This window comes from Rhea americana, unplaced genomic scaffold, assembly GCF_003343005.1.
Source record: "Rhea americana isolate MKP2758 unplaced genomic scaffold, rheAme1 scaffold_1, whole genome shotgun sequence".
NCBI classification, from domain to species: domain Eukaryota; kingdom Metazoa; phylum Chordata; class Aves; order Rheiformes; family Rheidae; genus Rhea; species Rhea americana.
Window position 1 is genome coordinate 5,243,385 of NW_028185038.1, and position 17,019 is coordinate 5,260,403.

Here is a 17,019-nt window from a genome sequence, read left to right on the forward strand (position 1 = left end):
TCTCAAATACAAATAAAGCAAAAGGGAGAAAAAAAAAACAAATCCATGACTTAACACCTTCTTTGAAGGTAAATGAAAGATTTGGGGGGAATAACTAAGCTGCTATTTCATACATAACTTATTGGAAAGAACATGGTMCTTGGTTTTCACTTCTGGCAGCAAGCCTGTTAGTACAAGATGGTGAAGAATCCACTGTGAGCTTCACTGTATCTTCATTTGTTTTAAGGTGTTTGGAACTCTAAATTCTGTTACTGTRCTGTGTGAAACAGAATAGCATGCGCTGGTTTTGGTCCCTAATAAGTGTTTGTAAGCATGTTGCAGTGCCAGTAACAATAATTGCTATGATTTAGTCAGCATGGAAAGCCCCAGTGAATCAGAAGGTCATTCTAAAGCAAAGACTTTTTCTAAAACAGTTCTAGAGGTTTTGTTACTTATTTCTATATTCATGCCCTTCTCTAAAAGATCTTTTGTCAGAGAACTGAGAGGAGGTCTGTCAAAYACAAGGGAAGAGATTGCATTTGAGAGATGAATGAAGCTTTGGGTTTTTGTTTTCTGATATATTTTTCCTAATTTTATACTTGAGGGAAACTTCTCAAACTTTGTCTACTTAATTTTCATTCTCAGTAGTGCTAGAGCAGATTTTAAGGAAGCATTTGACTAGGAGCATTTGTGTTTGAAAAAGATGTAGTTTCAAACTCATTTCTCTTGTCTCTTGCTAACAGGATGGCCAGTCTGATATTTTGTACAAATTTTGGTCTGCAGTAACTCAGACTCTTTCCTCTCAGTTTCAGGCAGCAACAGACTGTAAGTATTCAGTGTATATGATTTGTAAAGTGTTCTGTATTTATTTTGAATTTGTCATTTCATAAGCACTTTTGTTCGTTATCTCTTCTTTTAAGCTATGGCAGTGGTTTCTACTCATTGCTGGGTCAATTAATTTACAACATCTTCTTTTTGTAACTGGACAGTTTGTAATTGTGATACTCCTAAACTATGATTGATTTTTCAGAAAGAAATATCTTCTGTTTTATAATGTGATAATCTAATAGTAAAAACATAATTTTGCAACTGTATGTGTAGATAAAAATGTTTGGAAAGGTAGATTATGTTCCTAAAAGTGAATGGCTTTGCCAAAATCATAAATGTTAAATTGATTTTAAAGAACAGTGCTTATCAGTCTTCAACAACAGAAGGCTCTAAGTTTTTAAAGTTTATTTAGCCAGTTTTGGATACTTTTATAAATAGGAACTGAGTTCCTTTAAAATTATCTTGTCTAAATATGGATAAATGGTTGACATTCTGACTATACACAGTATTTGGTATGTATGTAATAAATACCTAGCAGATACAATCAAGGAAGTTTAAATAAAAGTCACGTTATAAACATTAGACAGTACTATTGCCAGTGCATAATAATGCAGTGTGCAATTGGCCCATAAAGCTGAAWGACTTTGTGCTTTCATAAATACATCTTTCATGTTTGTTTTTAGCTTCTAAAGCCAGTCTTTAGCACACATAAGGTGGGTAAGATTCACATTTATTGTTCTGATCTCAGGTATTGCATTAGCATTTGAAAACTTGGTCCTGCCCTTCTTCGTAGCAGCGATATAATTCTGAGGAAGTAACCGCTTGATTCGTGTTCAGTGGTTGCTAGGTGACTAGGTGATCCCAAAAGAAAATGTGGTCAACTTGTGTTAAAACATGTTAATTTTACTGTTTGCCTTATACATACTTTGTCAGCGCGATGTACATACAGGAGTCTCATATGTTCAGACTGAACATGTGATAACTGTTCTCAGCACAAGGTTTTAAGATTGTATAATTGTCTCATCAGTTAGTGGGATCAATCAACATTTCAGAATTAAGGTAACTTTTACATTTTGTCAGCAGTGTATCATCTGACAGCTCTTCAAACGCATTTTATTACTTCTGATTTTTTTAAAAAAAAATTATATAAAAGTTTAGAGCAGTTGGATTTTTATACTGCAACTGCTGTTTTTACTTTGCTACATCTGAACTTTAGGAAAATAATGCTTGCAACAAATAGACTTTTAATTTTTTAAGTGACACACACTCTGTATGAGAATGTGTGTTTTTTGTAAATCCTAAGTGAATAAATCAACTGACCTCAGTCATAGACCTCTGGATCATATAGATTGGAAGAATACTAGACAATATCAGGTAAGTGATACAAAAATATGAATTCATGACAGAGTTTACAGAGGGTGATAATACATCATTAACTGCTTTTGTGAGGTTGGAACATCATTTTGTGACCTAAAATAATTCTGTGTTTGACAACAGATGTGAATCCTCCAGATTTCAAAATTAGAACATGCTTAAGTAGAAAGAATGGGCTGCATGAACTGGGGCAGATGTCCAGGACCTGAAAAACTCTGAATGAAAGGAACAATGTTAATCCCCTAATGTAATGATGAAATCCATAAAGTATGAGTGATGTTAGATTAAGATTAATATCAGTCTTTGAAACAGTTGTACATTTGTTTCATTTCCTGCCACTTGTGGCAAGACATTTAAGGCTGAAAATAACATTGCTTTTTCTACTGGCTTTGTCATATTTTATTTGACAAGTGTAGGGATTGCACATTTTGGGTATCTTATGTTAAGAAGTATGTGTAAAAGCACAGGCTTCCCTCATCAGATGTGATAGTTTGGCTAATAAAAGTCATCTTTGTCTTTTTTAAAGCTATACAAAACTATATTTTTTCTACTGCTTAGCTATTGTTAGAAAATCTTTAGGTTTAGTGAGTTGCAATCACACATTGTATTTAAATGAATAATAATACTTATAATTATGCTTGGTACCAAACAACTCATGATCATAATTGGTATATTTATTTATGTAATAAATTTTTCCTATACTATTCTTAAATTTTGGAATTCATACTAGTGCTTTAGATAGTTAGCTTTGTCAGCTTCATTTATTGTGATAGCTTTTAACACTTCAAAATAGTATTAAAGGTATGTTGATATTTTGTGTAATTCATTGATTTAAATGCAGAGATAGAGGTTGCTTGTTTGAATCAAATAAATCAGTTTGAACTTAGCAATACTTATTGTGTTCTGTTTTATTTTGTAGCCTCTACGTTTTTGAGACAAGCTTTTGAAGGAGAATACCCTAAATTACTGAGGCTTTATAATGACTTGTGGAAACGTCTGCAACAATATAGTCAAAATATTCAAAGGAATTTTAACACAAGTGGAAGTACTGATCTCTTTGCTGAATTGCAGCAAATGGAAGAAGATACACAGGACATATTTATGCAAAAAAACCAAGATTATGAGTACGTATTATGAATTCTAAGGCAATAGAATGTAAAATGTCTTACTCTGTAAGAAAAAGGAATATTTTTAAGAACTTCCTGTTATTCAACTTGTCAAAGCAGGAGAATTTTAAAGACTTTTTTCATTTTGCTTGTGTTTATTATTTTAAAACTATTTTAAAGCTGTAGGATTTTCATTACATTACATCATTAGCTGCGTTGGATTTTCTTATCTTTCATAAAGTACCTGATAGTATTACTTTGAAACCAGTTTTATCGTTTCGTCTCTGTTGTGAAAATAAAAAAAGGAAGAATGATTAAAATTCATTTCTATGTATATTACAATTACTACAGTAGCTTTATCTTATTGGACTTCCTGGTCTTCCTGGTGGACAACAAGTAGAATATGAGCCACCAGTGCGCCCAAGTTGGTCTTCCAAAGTGGAAGACCAACAGCCTCCTGGGCTACATAGGCAGAGCATTGCCACAGGTCAAGAGAGGTGATCCTTCACCTTTACTCAGCACTCGTGAGTGCATCAGTGTACTCAGCATATCTGGAGTGCTGTGTCCAGGCTTGGGCTGTCCAGTAGAAGAAAGGCATGGACATACTGGAGCAAGACCAGCAAAGAGCCACCAAGATGATTAAAGGACTGCAGTGGCTGTCATATGAGGAGAGGCTGAAAAGCTGGAACTATTTAGCTAGAAGAAGTGAACGCTTGGTGGGATCATACCAGGGTGTATAAATATCTGATAGAAGGATGTAAAGAAGATGGAGCCAGGCTCTTCTCAGTGGTGCCCTGTGGTAGGACAAGAGGCAATGCATACAAACAGAAAAATAGAAAATTCCATTTACTACTGGAACAGTAGTAAATTCCATTACCACCGGGCCAGTTTACCCAGAGAGGAGATACTGAAAACCTGGCTAGACACAGTCTTGAACAATCTTCTCCAGCTGACCCTGATTTGAGCAGTTAGACTAAGTTAGTTAGACTAAACAATATCTAGAGGTCCCTGCCAGCCTCAACTATTATGTGATTCTATAATGAAACCACAAGTCATTGGAGTGTGACAGATGTTCAGTTTGTAAAGGTACACAGTTTGTATGTTTGTTACATCCCAGAAGAAACATGATATGAGTTGTAGATGCTGGAAAGATTAAACTGAAAACAGGCTAATCAAGTCCATTAAGAATTTTAGACTTATATAAGATAAAATAAATATTTTAGGTGAGATTTGTGTTGGCTTAAATATGTTCCTATGCAGTTAGTGGGAGACTTACCATTGACTCAGTGGCAGCAAAGTAAAACCTCTGTCAAACTTTTCTGACACTGAGGTAAAATGTTTGAGAGAGCTGCTATTTACCAAGAGAAAGAATAAGGATGGAAGCTTATTAAAGGTAGATTTAAGAAGTTTATTTCTATCCAAGCCTTTCTATAAGCATACATACACCAAGAAAGGTTTTTAAAAGATTTTTTTAGATACATCATTGAGCAGAAGCCATCTGCTAATAAATATGTGACTACTCAAAGGTTTTTGATTGCAGTTCTAGATATTTGCCTAGTGGTTTTAACATTGTCTGTCTCAGGAACAGCTTGAAGGAGGGATTCCACATGGGTCTTACGGAAAGGGCAAAGAACTCTGTTGAACTACACAGAGCAGTTGCCTGAGTAGGTATGTAGTTCAAGTGAAGAGCAAGCTGTTGTACACTGTCCAAATATCTTCAAATGTGTATGTTTAGAGAGCAGAAACAAAAAAGTGGTTTGGATACTGCAAAGTACATATAGTCTGGAAAGATATAACAATGTTATTGCATATTTTGATTTAAAATGTAATAATTTTGCCTTATACCCACAGTCCAGAAAAGGCCTTGAAAGATTCCCTGCAACCATATGAAGCTGCTTATTTGTCAAAATCCTTATCTCGACTCTTTGACCCTATCAATCTTGTCTTCCCTCCTGGCGGTCGTAATCCTCCTTCTTCTGATGAGCTTGACAGCATTATTAAGACTATAGCCAGGTATGCAGGTAAAATACATTGCAACATATAACYTTCAACATGTTTTTTCTCCTAAGTCATAATTTTAGAAATGAAGCAGTAAAAAATAGATTACTCTTTAATTATACAAATGATTAGTGTTAAAATGAAGTCAGAGTTTCTTTTCTGCATTTTGTTGTTCTAGAATATTCATTTGGACTCTTTGGCGTATGTATATGAGAAGTTTTACCATTTTTAGCTTACAAAACGGGGGAAAGAAACTTGAAACATATTGTAGATGCCTAATATCTTAATTATTCTGACTATATCAAAGGGAAGATAATAGTTGCTTGGGTGCAAATGATAATCCCTGATGGAAATAATCAGTAGAGTGAAAAAGAAATGAATACAGTTGTTCTGGGTAGAACTTGTAAAATGAGATATTTAAATTACCGGTGGAATATTTTCCCTGATAAGTTTTTGGTAAAGACTAATCTCTATAATAGAACCTGAAAATCGTGGGCAGTATTCCTAGCATGTGTGGGCAGGTGATATTAAATCCTGACACTTCACCCTTGCTAATGCTGAGCACATGTAATGTCTGTTCTTGTAGAGAGAAAGGGAAAAGGCCAAGAAGATTCTAAAATTTTATCTGAGTTTTCTGGAATGACCTCTAACTAATGATATTTAGGACCGTAGAAGTTCTCAGAGGGGGATATATTCTGATACCAGGGTGTCTACTATCTCTCTAATTCTTGGGGGAGAAGTTAATCTCATCATTAATGGCATGGTAGTCACTTGAGATTGTCCTTGGTCTTGTCTGTGCTCTCAGTAGAGCACTTAGGAATGCAGCCCTTGCTAATGGATATTGTGGGGTTCCATGAACACAAAATGCTGGAAGGAGTTCAGAATATTTTTTTCTTCTTCAGTTGTTCCCTGTCATTCCTTTGGGGCCTCTGTTATTATACTGTTTTGCCTGAAACACAACTTCTTAGTTGTGTCAAGCTAAGGCATCCCCTGGGTATTTCTGCATAGCTCGTATTATTCCAGAGTTGAATGACGGTGTATTCACCTGTAATGTTTGAAGACTGCTGCCAAACCTTGAATGTAGTTAATTGCAGTCAATATTTTTGAATGGAATTACTAATAGAGAAGGTGATTTCACGCTGAAGTGTCATTCCTAAACTTTGCTCATTTTTACCAGAATAGGAACATTCTGCACATAAAATTCCCAAATGACTTGTTAAACTGTAAAGTGAATTACAATGCTTATAAAGCTTTGGTTATATGTGCTACTCTCTCTAAATTGTTATGCCGCATAACTATGTATTAATAATTAATTCCCTATCAATTAAATACAGTACTGTTTAGTTATTAAYTAAGATTTATAATCTTTGCTTCCAGTGAGCTCAATGTGGCTGCTGTTGATCCAAACCTCAGTTTGGCTGTGGCAAAAAATGTGGCAAAGACTATTCAGCTCTATGGYGTAAAGTCAGAGCAGCTTGTAAGTAATTGTACATTTCTAAAGTCTTCTGGTTTTCTATATAGAGTGTTTTCTTTTTTGTACCTTTACAACGTAACGATAATGCATTCTGGATAGACAAAATAATTGAGTTAGCTTTCCATTGTATCTGGAAACATTTTCAGTTAAATTCTACTTTCAGATAAAAACATGCAGGTCTGTTGACAGCAAAAAATAAAAAAAAAAAAAAAAAAAAAAAAAAAATAAAAAAAAAAAAAAAAAAAAATAAAAAAAAAAAAAAAAAAAAAAAAAAAAAAAAAAAAAAAAAGAAAATTATAACTCCAAATCAAACTTGTCATATTGATTAAAAGAAATACAAAATTTTCGTGGTTTCAGATAAAATTAAGATAATTTCATTAACTTTAATATTTACCAGCATTTGATAGTCCACCAGTTACATGATACATCTTCTTTATGGTTAAAAATGGACCATTCAAATATATATTTTTTCCAGTATTTGCACCAGAATTTGGGCATATCTTTTTCTCCATACATACTTAWTTGATCCTTGATTTTGTAAGTGTTTACTTCTGTCACGTGTTTCCAGTCCTTTGTTTTGCACTATTATCTAGTGGGAAACTGAATAGAGGACGGGGAAGAGCATCTCGAGGAACCAACTGGAAGCCACAGTGAACGTTGTYATATTATGAAAAAAGAAACTTTAAGATTAACAGTTTTCTAGTGAGGTTTGTTGATGAAATTTTGAGGCTTTTATTATGTCGAAATTAAAACTAATTTTTGCAGTGTGCAAATTTGCAAGGAATAAGAAGCAACTTGTATTTGTAATCAGGTTTTCTCTTCAGCAGCTTTATTTCTGAAAGCAAACTCAGACCGGTGACGTTCATTTACTATTTGGTTCATTTAAAGACAGTGATACTTGCCAACAATTTTTCRCAGAAAATGGCTACAAATATTGCAGGAATTAAGTTAGTAAGGATTCTATTTACCTTTTAGACACATTCTATCTCTGAAAGCCCATATAAAAGTTGAAATCCAGCAGTGAATACTTTGTTTACCATATCTGTTGGATGAATTATGTTGTAAGTTTGCAAACTACTGTATGTAGAAGGAACATAGGTGGAACAGTCATGAAGGTCATAAGGAGTATTTAAAATTTAAAAAGAAAAATACATGTTTATGTAATTTTACTATATATTTATAATAKAATTATTTAGTTGAGTATTCTTTTAAAAACACTGAATGATGACTTCATATGACTTTATAATTTCAGAGTGAAGTTTGCTAGTAAAAGAAATCGGAATGTTCCATAGGTTACTCTACTCAACATGGGTAAAAACAACCAAACTCATGCCTGTATTTATGTCTGTGTAGTACAGGGCGTATTAGCATATGCACTTAATTAAGGTTCAGAATACCTTTTGGCATTGTAGGTTATGTTAGATGGTGACATTAAACTGGAAAAATAGACCTGTCAGCTRTACCTGTGAAAGCACTATAGTCTGTTGTGCTCATCATCTCTATTAGAGCTTATATCTCGCCAGTATCATGTATCATTCAAGATCATGTATCATTTTGTGATCAGCCAGCTGGCGAGTTCTTAAGAAAACACTGAAAAAAAAGATATGCAGAATAAGTTGACAGGTGTATGATTTTTGGCTTTATATTAGTTTATTTTAAAATAAATGAAGGCAGGAATAGAGGGAACCTGAAGCTTTGAACTTACTGATTTGAACAACTGAAAGTGAAACTTAAAACTCGGAATAACCAAGAGAGAGGATTCCTTGAACTGGCAGAATGGACATGAATGTCCATCAAGAATATGCTTGCAAACTGTSAAGCAATATAAGCTGTGTATTGCACAACTATAGAAAATGTTTTCTTTTCTTACTGATAGCCATGCTAGAACGTGGAGAACTGGAAGGGCTCAGCTCAGTTGCTGTCATAGGTGTATAGTGCTGTCTTCACAGTGCTGAGATGTCTTGCCTGGCCTCCAGCTGCCTTTCCAGAAGGGCATTGCTCTCCCACATGTCCTGTGTCATATTTGCCAGCCCTGGATACATGATCTAGCATGTCTTAATGGTCTTTTGCACCTGTTTTTAGGCAACCAGATYGAGCCCGAAATGCCTATGGTGTGTAGAATAGGAACTGTGTTGTATAGCACTGTTTCATTACATTTCAGTGGCATAGCCAAGAATGCAGTTGTCATTCAATCTTGCAATCTGGACTACAACAATAACTTTTTAAAGCTGAGAAGAATGACCGAATAATATATCCATTAAGATATTTGATTTCTGAGAGCTCTAGCAGAACAGAGCTAAAGATGGAAATTAAATTTTCTGGAGGAGTTCACAACTAAGTTTTGTTCCAAATTAGAACAAAAAGAATGTCGAAACCTTCAGTGAAGGAGGATTGGGAGGACACTTTTAAGAGTCATATGAAATATTTTTATGTTTTAATTTTATAATATTGCAGTTGGATTTGAATGATGAAAAATTAAATGTGCATTCTAAGAATGTTGAAATGAGACATTCCTGATGTAAGGAATTTTRTCTTTTCAGTTCCTTCTGAATGAGATAATGATTTCACAAAAAARGGAATTCTATTTTACTAAGATAATTGGTTTCATCACTGTTTCTCCAGTTTGCTTTAGAGAGGACAAATAACAGGAAAATTTTTATTTGGGACTCAAAGATTTCAGTTTTGTTTAAAAGCAAAATATAACAATCCGCGTTTATAGTGCTAAAGCAAAAACAAGTAATAAAAAATGGCCTTTTCCCAAGAATCCAAAATGATTGTTTCTATCGCTTCTGACTTTGTAGCTTTGAAGATTTTGCTTCTAAGATTTCCCCATTCCAATAATTGTTGTTAATAATAGTTATTGTTGTGTCTGAGATCAATTCTTGTATTAGTCAGTTCAAATGATCTCAAAGAAGAGGTAAATAACCTTTTGCGAGCAGTCGGTAGGTATAACCTGTTGCTGGATCAGTCTTTAGCTAACCCATTACTGATGGTTGATGATGCCATGAAGCATTCAGAATTTTTGTCCTAACTGCACTTAATATAATTGCAGCTGTTCTTAATATACAGAGTCCCAAGGAACATTGCATTAAGGCACTGCATTAATTTGAAAAAATAATATTTCTGCTAATATAAGAGTATTAACCTTTAACTCATCCCATGTTTTGTTATGTGRTGCTGAGGAACTGTGCTTGGCAAATTTTCTCTGTGCCATTATTATTTTGTCTCTTCTTGTTCACCTTTTTCATAAATCAAGAAGCCAAAACATGCTCATAATGATTACAGACATTGCAAGATCTCYGTTTAGTCATTATTTCTACATCCTTCTTATTTCAATTTGGAGGAGAGATTATCAAATCTGATCGTTGTGTTGTAGGTGAATAAGATTTGCCTTCTCTAGATTTCACATTCTGATTTGTTGCTTATTTTTTAACGCAACTGCTGCTTACTGATCCAGATTTTGCTCACTATCCACTTTTTCATACAGGTGAGATGGGCCAGATAAAAAAGAATACTACCTTGCCTGTACTTCCTGTATACACCTATGCATTAATCTCACAAGAAACTTGTAAGCCGCACTTCCTGAAAACAAAGAAGAAGTTGAGTAATTTCATTTTGGTTTAGAGTCTGTTATACTTTATAAAAGAGAGRAGCACATAAAACTCCTTCTCACCTATATGTTGACCCATCTGTGTAATTTGTAGTTGAGWAAAGACAAAAAGAGAACTTATATCTCACCAACCTATTAAATATTTTCAACATAGAAGCAATAATTGCACGGCAGTTTTCTGTAGGTAAGGCTCTGTAATAATGTTCTGTAATCAAGAAGTGAACAGATTTTAGCTGTCCATTTTTGGAAAAGATGCCTGATGGATAGCAGAATTCTTTTAAGTTCTTGCTTAATTTTGTCCATATGCCACTTTAAATCAGATTTCTGTTTTATATATATAAAAATGTAAATCACAGAATCACAGAATAGTTGAAGTTGGAAGAGACCTCTAGACATCATCTAGTCCAACCCCCCTACACAAGCAGGGTCACCTGGAGCACATTGCACATTGCATCCAGGCAAGTTTTGAGTATCTYCAGAGMAGGAGACTCCACAACCTCTCTGGGGAACCTGTTTCAGGGCTYTGTCACTCTCACAGGAAAGTTCTTCCTCATATTCAAACTCAAACACTTCCTGTGTTTGAGTTTGTGCCCATCRCCTCTTGTCCTATCKCTTGGCACCACTGAAAAGAGTTTAGCCCCATCCTCCTGACACCCTCCCTTCAGATACTTAAACACATYGATAAGATCCCCTCTCARTCTTCTCCAGGCTAAACAGGCCCGGCTCTYGCGGCCTTTCCTCATAAGAGAGAGGCTCCAGTTCTCCTAGTCACCTTCGTAATCCTACACTGGACTCTCTCCAGTAGCTCCATGTCTCTCTTGCACTGGGGAGCCCAGAACTGGACACAGGACTCRAGATGAGGCCTCCCCAGGGCTGAGTAGAGGGGCAGGATCACCTCCCATGAGCTGCTGACTACACTCTTCCTAATGCACCCTAGGAGACCATTGGCCTTCCTGGCCACAAGGGCACATTGCTGGCTAATGCTCAACTTGTCCGCCAGCACTCCCAGGTCCTTCTCTGCAGAGCTGCTTTCCAGCAGTTCAGCCCCCAGCTTGTACTGGTGCATGGAGTTATTTCTCTCTAGGTGCAGGACYCTGCACTTGCCTTTGCTGAACTTCATGAGGTTCCTCTCCACCCAACTCTCCAGCCTGTCCAAGTCTCTCTGAATGGCAGCACAGCCCTCAGGTGCATCAGCCACTCCTCCCAGCCTGGTATCACCAGCAAATTCACTGAGGAGGCACTCTGTCCCCTCATCCAGGTCATTGATGAAAAAGTTGAACAGGATGGGACCCAGTACTGAGCCCTGGGGAACTCCACTACCCACAGGCCTCCAGCTAGACTCCGTGCRACTGATGACAACCCTCTGAGCACTGCCTTTCAGCCAGTTCTCAATCCACCTCACTTTCCACTTGTCTAACCCACACTTCCTGAGCTTCTCTAGGAGGGCATTATGGGAGACAGTGTCAAAGSCTTGCTGAAATCAAGGTACACAGCGTCCACTGCTCTCCCTTCATCTACCCAGCCAGTCATTCCATCATAGAAGGCTATCAGATTGGTTAAGCAGGATTTCCCCTTCATGAATCATGCTGACTACTCTTGATCACCTCCTTATCCTCCACATGCTTAGAGATGACAATCAGGATGAGCTGTTCCATCACCTTTCCAGGGATGGAGGTGAGGCTGAGTGGCCTGTAATTTCCTGGGTTTTCCCACTTCTTGCRGGTGTTGCTGCAAGRCACAGGGTCTGTCAGCCCAGTTACTTCCCTTGAAGCCATGCCYAACTCCTCCTCAGCCTGGAGGGCACTAAACCTGTTCCTCAAATGCAAGTCTTCAGAAGGAGTAAGGACCTCTCTCCTCCCACAAAGTGATGATTTTCCAGCCTTTTTCTACTGTGTTGTGATGTGCTGTTTCACTTGGCAGAGAGCTCTGCAGCAGCTCTCCTGCTGTGGGGAACTGGGACTCCTGGAGCTGTATGGTCTCCAAGAATACCCTGTCTATCTCCTGCTCATTTTCATTGATGCTACGTGATAGTTACGTGTTGAAAGAAACCAAGAAAATACTATCTGTCTCCCTAGTAGGTTCCCTGTAATTCAGTCTTTTACAGAGCTGAACTTTGAATGTATTTAAAGTGTTAGAATTCTGTAATAGTTAAGAATCTTTTCCTTGCAATTTTGCAATCACTAGTTTTCAGTTTGACTATTGTTAGAGATATTTCTCCTACTGATATTTAGAACTGAATGTCTTGCAGAGGGAAGTCATGAAGTTTTGAGGGTTAAAAGCTTTAGAATTTTACAAGATTTGTGCTTTTTCCAAAGAGGAGAAARATAAATTGTAAGATCCGTTTGTATTATAGAGATTGAAGATGGAAGAGCTCTGTTAGGTMATCTAGTCTAGTCCCTTCCCAGGAGTATTCTAAACAGTATTTATACTATACATATATACACACACACAGTGTATACACACTGCCCACTGGGTATATATACACTAGTGTATATATAGTGTATGTGTAAGTATATATGTAGAATTGAGGTTTTTTGYTGCATTCTTTTTGCCTTTTGAGTGATGATTTCAGTTAGCTCATATATTGTGAGTGATAATGTAAGTACTGTATGTTCTTTTACTTTTGTGCTATTTCTGTTCAGCTTTGTGTGGGGGTGGATTGAAGTACACTAACACACCCACCAATTGCACATAGATAAAATGTGTTGTGCTGTGAACATGAAAATGCAGTTGTTTAGAGAAGATGTGATTCTCCCACTTTTTGAACCTGGAGACCTCTTACTAATTTCCTCCCTAGAGTTATAATCGTCCTGTCAGACTATGTTTATTAATTGTAATCGAGTCCCACAGCCATCTCTCCTATCTTGCTATCASTGTTGGGGTGACTGTGTCTTGCTGCCTCTTCCCACAAGAAGGCTCAACTGTCAAATACAAAATGGGTGGTCATCTTTGGACCAAAGAACAAGCAAACAATTATTTACAGAAACAAGATTATAAAAATCAGCTTGCCCACTCGCTTTTCCAGGGAGGTGGGGATGGTTATGTTACCAACTTCTGGAGATCTGGACCTCTCAAAAATAATTTTTGTGTTTGGTTGCGTAAGGGAATGCCAATGTGATTTTGGCAAACACAAAATCACTCTGCTGTGCTCACGGATGTCAGGGCATGTTCTAGTTTTGCTCCAAGGTAGGGTGAGTAGTTCAGGCCTGGCACCATGCTTAGCTGCTCATTCAGCTTAGAGCRCAGGCGGAGCAAGTTCTTGTCTGCTTGAAGTACAGGCAAAGCAACAAGCTACATGATCATAGTACACGATGGCAGATTCATCTTAAAGTTAGAGTAAATAAGGCTGAATAAGTGAGAGCTGTGATTTCCTATAATTTGAAAAGGTTCCTAAATATAGAATATTTATATTTTATGGAGTAATATGTTTCGGAAAAGTCTGCTTAAAAGGAGACCACCAGACAAAAGCCTGCAGGCAGACAATGATAACGGAGATCTTTCCCACTGTCAGACTTGCAGGCAGTCATAAAGATAAAGCACTGGAAAAATGGAGAAGGAAAGTAGGTGTAATGAGGGAGAAAGAAACTAGAGAATTTGAATTGTCCTAACTAGATGTGGTTGGACTTGTGCATCATGTACTGTACAGAAGCTGATGATTAAGGTGGAGACCCGAAATAGGGGCTGTGGGCAGTATCTGGGAAAGCTACTAGTCTATCCTTTGCCCACAGCTCATAGCATGGCTTCTCATCAGTGTTTTACCCTGGGTAGTGGGTATGGGATTTTCTGATTATCAGGTTTGCCTAATATAAGCCACTAGAAAATTTTTAAACTCTGTGTAGAGCAGAGAACTTGGTCTTTCCTAGCATTTTGAAGAATTCTTCCCTTGAACTTATTTAAAAAATAAAAATAAAAAATAAGATGACACTTGGTGCATTTCAGTTATATTTCAAAGTTAAAATGATAAAGACCCAGGAATAGAAGTAAATTTTGAGAAGGCAAATTAAAATGATGACATGAGTGCCTCAGAAATTTGAGTCTTCGTACTAAAGCCCAAATAGTTGTCCTGTATTTTCAAAAATCTTTTACTTAGATATTAAAAGSTTCTGGTAGTGAACATGCCAAAAGTCAAAATCAGAAAGAGAACTGGGCATTCTGATCCCCAGAACAATGKACCACTGTACCCTTGGTGTACACAGAATATGTTTGGATTTTTCTTTGGTGAACTAGGTTTGTAGATTCTGTGTTTTGAGGAAAAGTCTACATCAGCTGATATACGTGATGGAGAAGAGAGTAGGCAGCCTCTTTCTCACTATCCTGAATCTCAGTAGTATATTGAGATTCATTTGCATTTGCTTAAGTAAATATCTGAGTTATGCAATGTTATATATGGTTTTAGAATGTACACAGATAGTAGAGCACTCTGCACTCAGCCAGGTATAAAAATATTCTTAGGAAGTAACTGAAAAACTTCGATTTCGGCATATATGAATTATTTTTCAATGCAGAGGTGACACTAGATTTTGGATGGTGTAAAACAACTCTGAATATTTAATTAGATGAAAGTTTAAATGTAAAGTAGGTCTGATATAAAAATTCTCTGATTAAAATTAATATACATTATTTCTAAACTGTGCTCATTCCTAGGGTTTACTGAATTCTACTTTCCAATTAACTAGGAATATACCAAATGGTGTTACTGGAAATGTATTAGTATGAGGTATTATTATCCATCATAAAGATGAGTAATATGCATTTGATCATTGTTGTTTTTAGTGCATTGTTCTTTAAGAAAGCAAGTATCTTTTGCTTTCTGGAAAAAAGAGTGTGAGATGAAGAAAAACGTAGCAATTCATTATCATTTAAACCCCTCCTTCAGAGTGAAATGCTGATGTGTCCCAGTCACTCACTGATTGTCCAAAAATGGTCTGGATTTGCTCTCAAGATGGAATATGAATGTGGAAAGAAAACACATAGCTGTCTTTCAGAACAGAACGTTTCTTTAAGGTCTACTGCTTATAGAAGTGCTTTAGTGACTGGAGTAAATGAGCTTCGTCTCATTTATTTGAAGGTAGATTTGTATCACTGAAACTTGTTCTCATTTGTGTTGGCCTTGCTTCACAGATCAGCAAACTGTGTCCTTCTCTGCTATAGAAAGGCTGTGTATTAAATTGTTCTACACTGYCACTCTAATGTTTATGCTAATCTCTGGCTCTGTCAGTTGAGAATCCAAGATCAATACAGATTTGTGCCTAAGACTTGGGACTCCCCTTTGCTGTCCTAGCTGTGAGCTTTCTAAGTCTCCAATATGGGACATAATAGTGACATCTATCTTACTAAATGAAATGGACCTGGAAGTGTTCTTGGGCTCTAAGGCCAGCTGGTGCAGAACAGCCTGCCTCTATGCTGGTAAGGTTTCTTATCCTCCAAGACACAGTGGCTGCCTGGCTGGAGCCTTTTGGGACTGGTCTCTGGAGTAACCCAGCTCCTGGGCTGTGGCTGGGGTTTGGTTGGGAGAGCCAAAAGCTTGCCRAGAACTGTCCTAACAGTTTAGCAATACGGGTGATTGTGACCCAGAGCCCAGGAACCTTTCCTGGCACTGTTTAATTTATTGCTATGGGTGTAGCCAAAATGTGAATGAGACTGAAAGTGAGATGCATGCAAAACCGACTCAGGAGGAAGCTTAAAATGCTGTCAGATTAGGTGGTTTTTTTTCTTTTTTTTTTTTAACCTCTGGAATCTCATACTGTCTTACTTCTGATGTGAATAATTCTCTCAGGTACAAGTAGGGAGATGCAAATTTCTTCTATGGTAACATCACTTTTGGTCTTAAGATTTTCTTAGACTGCAGGACCATCAAAAGATATGCTTTCCTAAACACGTTTTTCTRTTAGTAATGCTTATCAGCCGTAGTTGACCTATTTTCAAATAGTATATACTGTCTCTACAAGAATTTTAGTCCTTAAAAAGTGCACGGTTGCTTGTGGCATTGTGGCAACTCAAAATGTTGCTGAATGAGTGCTAGGAAACCCTTGGATATTAAATCTTCCTTATGTTCAGGAGTTAAATGCTTTCTTCAGGTAGCCAGATTTTTTTTTTTTTTTTATCCTAACACTTTTTGGGATGCCAGTGCAACCAATCCCTCTGTAATTTGATATTCTGTTTTTAGTGAATGTAATGGATAGATACATAGACTGAGGAGCATCTATTTATCTGTCATATTCAGATATTTTTAGAACACTGATCTTTGTAATGCTGATCAGCACCAAATGTGTTACATAAGATTAGCATCAAATATATATATAATGGAAAGTCAGCTCTGCTGTAGCCATACTTAAATTATTTTTAGTATTGCCCACAAAACTGGTATGGCTCAGTGCATTTCCCTGCCATTTCCCTGCTCAGTGTTCGCCTCTACGCTATAGGAGTCAGCTTTAAAGATGAGTTTCTCTTTCCTCAGACCTTTTCGATCATAGATCTGCTTCCTGACATTTTAAATAAGCTTAACAGTCAGTGCTGTGCGTTATGATGATTTTAATAAATGCCCACTTTGCACTAGGACCAAAGCCGTGACAACCAATTTCTCTCTCATAGCCCTTCAAGCCAGTTTATATTTGAAATTGTGACCTGCAGGTACACGCTTCTGTGTTCTG

The 17,019-nt window shown here is 36.7% G+C and overlaps 1 protein-coding gene across 1 annotated transcript in view; it reads left to right on the forward strand.

The window, feature by feature from the left end:
• Positions 1 to 17,019, forward strand: part of COG5 (component of oligomeric golgi complex 5) — a 187,616-nt gene that overhangs the window by 135,980 nt on the left and 34,617 nt on the right. The window contains exons 11-14 of the mRNA XM_085298128.1: positions 723 to 804; positions 3,101 to 3,305; positions 5,139 to 5,300; positions 6,663 to 6,762. Coding sequence (XP_085154254.1) covers positions 723 to 804; positions 3,101 to 3,305; positions 5,139 to 5,300; positions 6,663 to 6,762 — 549 coding nt within the window. The remainder of the gene's footprint in view (positions 1 to 722; positions 805 to 3,100; positions 3,306 to 5,138; positions 5,301 to 6,662; positions 6,763 to 17,019) is intronic.